This window comes from Vipera berus (assembly GCF_964194415.1).
Source record: "Vipera berus genome assembly, chromosome: 14".
Taxonomy (NCBI): Eukaryota; Metazoa; Chordata; class Lepidosauria; order Squamata; family Viperidae; genus Vipera; species Vipera berus.
In genome coordinates, this window is record NC_138217.1 from 13079604 (window position 1) to 13086805 (window position 7202).

Consider the following 7202-nt stretch of genomic DNA (forward strand, 5'->3'; position numbering starts at 1 on the left):
TCCGCTCCTTGCCCTGCTCGGGGTGCAAGGCGCCCAGCTTTTGAGAATCCTCACTGTGGCTGCAGGGCCGAGGCTTAACCAGGCCACTGGAGACGCGCGATATATTGACTGTCACAAAATGAGCAAGGTTTAGCCAGCAAGCCAGGCTGTGAGAATGAAGCAAAGTTAGGGCCAACCGAGCTCAGCGTGGTTGTGAGAAGGACTAGTTTAAAAATAATTTAAAAAGCATGCTGCAGGAACGCAGCGCAAGCTCACATTTCCCCCGTTTTCTTTCTGTGTTTTTACTCCTATAATGGATAGCCAGTTCCTGTCCTTTGCAGAGGAAAACATCTGTTGAGGACTTCTGGGTAACTGAAAAATTTGGACCATGATGATGAGGGTGATGAATCCCTGGTTTGTGGCTTCAGCTCCCTTTTACCAAAATGTGCCTGCAACCAAGTGCGAGCGATGGTTGACGGAATGGAAAGTTGGTAACTTTAATTTGTTAAATGGCAAAAAAAAATAAATTCCCCCTTTCTCGCCCACGTAGCAAATATGCACTCGACTGCCAAGAAGGGCTGGGCAGAGACCATTGACTGCGATTACCGAAAAGAGCATCTCACCCAGGATCTGGTGGCTCTCAAGGCTTATCTTCTTGCTGGAACCACCGTCTCCGTTGTTGAGGAAAAGGTGTAGTTCTTTTTGTTAAGTTTTGGTTCATAAAAACTTCTCCTTGGACTGGTGTCAGCCTGTGTTTTCTTAAGCACATCATGCCATCAAGCTGTTCAGCAGAGCTCAATCCTTCGTCTTTCTTTAAACTTGGCTTTCCCAACTTGGACAAAGTTTTTGTCCTTGTCTGCAATAAAGACTATTTTTGCAAGGCTTCCTTCCTTCCTTCCTTCCTTCCTTCCTTCCTTCCTTCCTTCCTTCCTTCCTCCCCTCCCCTCCCCTTCCCTTCCTTTTTCCTGTCCTCTCCAACTTTCTCTTTCATCCAGAGCAATGAAACACACCTTTTCCAGGTTGTCTCCTGGCCTGTGGTCCTCACTCCTGAAGAAAAAACAAGCAAGAAAGGAAAGGGGAAAGGGGAGAAGGGAAAACCCGACTCGGGAAAGGCAGACAAAGGGAAGGAGAAGGAGAAGGACACTGGGAAGGTAAGGCTTAATTCAAGGCCCCGTCGAGAATTGTGGGAAGCCAAACATCGTGTTTTGTGCAACTCCCAGGATTGGAGGATAGAGGGGAAAATAGATCCATGCCGTCACATCCAGGGTGTGTTTATGGGGGTCAAAAAAGTCAAGATGGTGGCTGTAGCCCTGCAGTCAGATTCCTTTCTGTGCCCAACTAGGGTGGGAACAAAAAGAGAAAGAAGCCCCCTTCGCCAGAGCTCCGAAGCGACCCCCCCACCGTGAAGACCCTGGGCTCCCTTCACGTCAGCTTAGAGAAACTGCTAGCGGGGGCATCGTTGCTGGAGACCACCTGCGATTTTGGGGTACAGATATCCGAGCGGAACGTCTCCCCGCCATCGTCCAAGGACAAGGTACCAACTGAGGAGCAAAGTTCCCTTTTCAAAATCCTGCTGCACTGAATGTCTGGAAAGATATTTATTTAATCCGTGTGTATAGTTGCTCATCTCGACAAGTGGTGGTGAACTATGTTAAATAAAAATGAAAAGACCAATATTCAATAAAAATAAAAGCAATATCCGATAACAAGTAGTAAATAAAAAAAAATGATATAATAACAAGGGACGTTTTCTGCCATTGGTTGAAATGCAGAAATCTATCTTCTACTTTGCAGGAGAGTAAGAAGGCTGCCAAAAAAGACTCCAAAGCCAAATCTGGGACTGACAGCGTTCGAAAAACACCTGCACCCCCAACCCCCTCCCCTACCAGAGGTAAGCGAGACAGCTGGGCTTCCGGAGTGTTTGCAGCTACTGCGAGCGTATTTTAACCGTCTGAATGACGACTCTCCGAGTTTCTTGGGTTGCAAACATAAGGCTCTCATCCAATACTAAAAAGTTAAGGGTATTCAAAAGTGGTTGGCTTTATTTTTGTATTTAACACCCATCCTTCCATCTTGAGCCCACAGTGGTGTACAAGATCTCAGTGGCAAGGTTTTGCTGCCATCAAATGGACTAGGAACTTTTTTTTAAAAAAGGGGGAGAAACGATTGGCAAACCACAATGCCCTGAGCTCTGTTGCTTGAGGGGGCTCTTGTACTGCACTGACCGTTTCTCAACCTTGAGCACTTGAAGGTGGTTGGACTCCAACTCCAAGCATGCTGGCTGGCCGGGGAATTCTGGGAGTTGAAGCCCACTCATGGAGTGATGTATTTCTGATTTTTTTTTCCTCTCTGAGCAGGAAAGGGGCGGAAGAAGGACTCTCCAGAGGGACCCGATTCGCAACTCAGCCAGCCCGTGCCTTTGACCGTGGAGTTTCAGATGCAACACATCAAGTGGGAATCGGCTTCCTCTGTCCTAAAAATGCAGGAAGCCTCAGAATAGGTTTGCAGAGAGCAAGACCAGTTTGGCTTTTAAGAGATGACGCTGGTCCTTTCCTGAGCGATGTGGCTCTTTGCCGCTTTATGCAATGTATAGAATATGGCCAGACTTCTTTTTCTCCTCCTTTAGACCAGAATTTCTGCTGGTTGGGGGAATTCTGGGAGTTGAAATCTACCCATCTTACAGCTGGCAAGATTGGGAAATGCTGCATAAGAGCAAAGAGGAATAACCTAGAAGTTAACAGACACTTTCCTGTTGCTGCAATCAATACCCAGATTTATGTGTGACTACTGCACAAGGACATGGCATAAATGATAACCCTATGCCGGAATCATCAAACTAAAAGCAGATGCAATGCATTGGTTTTAGCTACACACAAACTTAGCTAAAGTGGGTCTAAAACTTGGCACCAGGAGCAAAGTCAATAAACTGAAAATAATTAAGAGGAGTCTTATTTGCTTAACGACACTCCAGATGTTGTCTGTTTCACACAGCTCCCAGTGTGAGTTCTGAACGTGGCTGCTTCAAAGAGGGGGTTTGTCCTAGATGACTTTCTGTGGCTGCAACTAAGCTTGGTCTGCCAAACGCCTCAACCATAACAACGGATGTTTTTCCCAGCGCACTTTCCATCTCACTGTTAACAACAAAGGAGTCTTGTTCCTCAGACTTTTATTTTAAAAATTGGTTCAGGGAGGATGATCCCAAGTACATCAGTAGAAAAACAACAACACAAAAATGATATTTAGCCTCCAAACTGGTTAAAATTTTCCACAACTAATGTTAGAAATTTCAGGCAGAGCATTTGTCCTTCACACCACCAGTGCGTTTCGCTTTAAAAACAAAACAAAAAAACAACAGCAACACAAGACACAGCTCTTAGTGATTACAATCTGCGATTATCTCTATAGATTCTGGCAGAAAATGGATCATCTCAAATCAGCCCTCCGTACCAGAAAAATCACTCCTTTGTAGATTACTTCGCATTTGCATAGCTGTGAATTTAAACACAGAGGCAACAGAACACCCACAGCTCAAAGCCGAGGGCTAACCAGGCTGGGGAAGCCAGAGAGATGGAGTGGCACCTATTCCTCTACTTCTGTGCCATCCCTTCCCACCAAGTAGGATCGTGTCCATGCTAGCAATCCTCAATCTTCACGGAGGTAGGCTTCCTCTGCCTCTTCCCTGACGGCCTGCTGGGAGGTCGGTAGCAAAGGTTCCTCTTCCTTTAGCTTCAGGAGCTCCTCCGTCTGTGCCTCAGCCAGCTTGGTTTCGGCTTTCTGGGACAGCTGCCGTGCTTCTTGGACTTGGGTCTTCACTAGCTGGATGTGGTTGTGGGTTGACACTGAGGCCTGGTCAGCCCCTGAAAAGAGGAGGAAGACTCAAATGTCTTTTGTTTTTGCAGAGGAAGCCTGCAAAGAGTTTGTGCATTTTCAAGGCCACTCAGATTAAGGAAAACCCCAACTCATACTAGGACTGGGATCCAGACATGGTAGACTGAACCAAAGCCAACATGATTAACAACTCCCACTGACTCTACCTCTGGATTTAACCCACAAGGTGTAATTTTCTTGTTGGCAAAGCTAGAAAGGCCCTGGTTTCTCCATTACTTGGTCAAACATTTTAGAATGAATGCACACACCCCTTTATATCACGCACGAGTTCCTCCTCAAGACCACCAGGTCAAGTGGAGTTCCTATTATGCATTTGGGAGGTACTGAAGAGTTAAAGGCATATTCTGAAGAAGGTCTGAAGAGAGTTAAGTAACTTCAGCGCTGTTCCACCCTTTCAGAGAGTGTTCAGTGAAATATAACATTTCTTGCTAAAACATTTTTCTGACAGGTGGAAAAATGAAGAAGCTATTTGATTCTGTCAACAGTATGAAAGTGCGGTGGGTCAAGATGAAGAGGCTTGCCCATCTCTCACCTGACTGATATGCTGCTTCTGCGGCCATCTCTGAAAGTCGCAGGGCCGTCATCCACCTGGATTCTAATTTGAGATATTCCTGCTGTTTTGTCGTCATCTAAGCAAAGCCAGAATTAAAACAATTAAATCTGGCACATTTTTTTGCACAGCTTACAGATCACTCTCACCCAAGGTTCCTTATTTATGGTCACCCACTAGAAATTACTAAGGATCTGACCCTCTTGGGTCCACACACAACACTGTCAAGATGGTGGAGACCTCCTGAGTCCCCGAAGGACAAAAAGGCACCAAGATCAAGTTGCTCACCTCCACTCGGGCCCCGATGATCACTTGCCAAACCGCATCCTCTTCTTTGGAATTCATTTTCCCCAGGAGATGCGTGTATTTCTGGTACAGGGACACCAGTGTGTAAACTGCCTGTAAACAAACCCAGCCTTTTTAAGGTTGTGCTTGTCTGGAGTTTAACATTTACTTTTTACTTTATATTTGATAATTGAGGGTACTTCTTGGAACCAAGCTATCCTATAGCTTAACATGGAGCTGTATGTGCACCATACTACCAGACGTGGCATCCTGAAGGCACGTGTCTTACCGTTGTATATTCTGTTAGAGCATCAATTAATGCGTAAGTAGTTTGAGAAAGGAGAGTCCCGGTGCTGTCAGTAACTAAAGAGACTGCTCTTCGGATCAAGGCTTCATTGCTTAGAGAACCCGGATCGTGTTTCTGAAAGACAAACATTAGTTGCTGCTTCAAAAACAGAATGGCTTTTCAAAACTGGGAGAGAAGGAAATAATCTGTGTTGTCATTAAAAAGAAAAATAAAAGCTAGGAACTGTTATACAACTGGAAACTTGTGTCCCTACAAGTCAACTGGTAAACATAAACATAAGAACACAAGAAATTGAAAGGTTTTACTGGAATAATGGAGCAACCGTTGGCAAAAGAAATGGCAATAAATCTGGGGGCTCTGATTGCTTTTTCGCCTCTTGGCTAAGATTAAGTGACGGATTAACATACATTTTAAGGCCATAATTTCAGGTAAACTATTGAAAACAACTTGGCTATTGCTGAAACTGATTGCTGCTGGGCTCTGAACACCTGCAAAAGCTGTCAAAAGTTGGAGATGGGAAGGAACTAACGGGAGGCTTAGCACATAGTGGCAGATTCACCTAAAGACGACAGCAAAACTAAAACTAAGGAGAAGCTCGCATCCTGGCATCAGAACAACACGGGAATTTCTGGGAAACTACCTGTGCAATGGGAATAGCAGCCAAGGTCATTCCAAATCCCAGCGTGGCCATTTTCCTCCATGGTGCCCTCAGTCCAGGAGCGCATTGTGTCCTCACATTGGAGAAGAGCGGAAAGTTCCGTCTAGAAAACGACACCCATCCCAAGTAAAAGAGCAGCAAACCAAACAACAACAACGAACAAACCCAAGCCGGACAGCCCGAATCCAGCATGTCCTAACCAGCCAACCCGCATTTCGTGGACACCAAGCCAGGGGGCCTCGCCGACTAACCGCAGAGCAGCACAGTAGGAGACCCAGGCAAGGGACGGCTGCGGATGATGGGAAGTGAGGTTCCAGGCGCCCCGGGACCCCCAACCCGCAGAGGCCGCTCGTCCGCCGGTGTAAGCAGCGCCCTTAAGGGCCCGAGGAAGGAGAGCCCGGGGAAGCTGGAAGGTGCCGGGATCTCCCAGGGAAGACGAGCCCCGGCCAGGAGCTCCGGGAAGCGGAGGGAAAAAACAGAAGCCGCCGGTTCTGAATACCCGAAAAAGGCGCAGCAGCGCCACAGCCAACGGCTCCTCGCCGACGCCATCTTGGCTCTTCCTCTCAATGGCAACAAGGCGCGCAGGAAATGACGTATTCTTACAACGCCCAGAGCGGATTGTTGTAGCTTTCCTGGATTGTTCCACGTGCCTGCAATTACGTCATCCCGGGTTTCTTTTCCTTCCCTGGCTCCTCCTCTCTTTCTGCCCACGCCCACTTTATTGTGATGTCATCGTTTCTTTTCTGTTCCACTCTAGGATGGAACGAGTTTCCTTCAACTTCCAATGGAAAGCAAAGGTCTGCACCATAGAGCCAGCGAGGCCTAGATCGTCAGACCACAGTCGGTTATTCTTTGCCAAAAGGCTATTTCTAATGAAGAAAGGGGGGCGGATCCGCGCATGCGCCCTAAGTATGTAATTCATTGAAGAGGGCGCATGCGCCCCTTTACCTGTCACTTGATAAATTTTGTGCAATACTTTTAATGTTACTAATTTGCTCCTCTAATGCTAAAATAAAATTTTCCTAGATGTCTGCGAACATCTGATGAACTTTTCAAAGGAGTTAAGCAGTGAGCATCATCATAAAAGTGAATTTTCAGAATACTTTAAAATTACCCTTTAATAATTTTTTATTATTATTTCTTCATCCCAATATAAGGTGTTCCGGGCATTTCCCTGATTACATTTTTAATTGGCTGGCAAGGTCTAATTAGTGTGTATGTTTGTAGCTGATTAAAAACTAACTTTAATCATTGCTAACTTAATATTGAGGTCAGAATTAAACGCTTCTGAATCCTATGATTGTACACATATTCACACACTTCAAGCAGGCTGCTTTGCACAAAACAGGCATTAATGTTAATCAAGTCAGCAAGCTGGGTGGGAGCCTCTGCTAAATCTTTCAGTCTGAAACCCACCAATAACTCAATTATTGGGTAATTAATTTCCCTTGAAGAGAAACTGTAGTATTCAGGAACGTCAGACAAATTTCCCATACTTGTACAGCACACTTTTGTCACTTACATAAAGGGTTGGA

At 45.8% G+C, this 7202-nt stretch overlaps 2 protein-coding genes across 8 annotated transcripts in view; one reads left to right on the forward strand and one right to left on the reverse strand.

Annotated features, from left to right (window-relative positions):
- Positions 1–3419, forward strand: part of MLXIP (MLX interacting protein) — a 40819-nt gene extending 37400 nt beyond the window's left edge. For 2 of the 6 annotated variants that reach the window (XM_081339043.1, XM_081339046.1), the window contains 5 exons: positions 530–669; positions 999–1130; positions 1322–1513; positions 1774–1870; positions 2337–3419. In XM_081339043.1, the coding sequence (XP_081195169.1) occupies positions 530–669; positions 999–1130; positions 1322–1513; positions 1774–1870; positions 2337–2479 (704 nt within the window). In that variant the 3' untranslated portion in view covers positions 2480–3419. Of the gene's footprint in view, positions 1–300; positions 394–529; positions 670–998; positions 1131–1321; positions 1514–1773; positions 1871–2336 lie in introns of those variants that run through there. The other 4 variants (XR_014027905.1, XR_014027906.1, XM_081339044.1 and 1 more) reach the window with 4 other exon arrangements.
- Positions 3129–7048, reverse strand: DIABLO (diablo IAP-binding mitochondrial protein). Of its 2 annotated transcripts, XM_081339051.1 has the most exons (6): positions 6167–7048; positions 5650–5770; positions 4992–5123; positions 4706–4816; positions 4400–4496; positions 3129–3836 (listed from the first exon to the last, which is right to left on the reverse strand). In XM_081339051.1, exons 1-6 carry the CDS (start codon positions 6214–6216, stop codon positions 3622–3624), a joined length of 726 nt encoding a protein of 241 aa, XP_081195177.1. In that variant the 5' UTR covers positions 6217–7048; the 3' UTR covers positions 3129–3621. The 2 variants fall into 2 exon arrangements, with proteins under 2 accessions (XP_081195177.1, XP_081195176.1); XM_081339050.1 differs by having other exon boundaries at positions 5650–7048.
- Positions 7049–7202: the final 154 nt, after the last annotated feature.

Excerpts from the sequence above, each read along its gene's own strand:
- DIABLO (XM_081339050.1), bottom strand. The coding sequence starts at position 5,859 with ATGCTGGATTCGGGCTGTCCGGCTTGGGTTTGTTCGTTGTTGTTGTTT. Across the intron at positions 5,124-5,649 it reads CTGCTATTCCCATTGCACAG|AAACACGATCCGGGTTCTCT; the intron begins GTAGTTTCCCAG and ends TTTGTCTTTCAG. Across the intron at positions 3,837-4,399 it reads AGAAGCAGCATATCAGTCAG|GGGCTGACCAGGCCTCAGTG; the intron begins GTGAGAGATGGG and ends TCCTCTTTTCAG.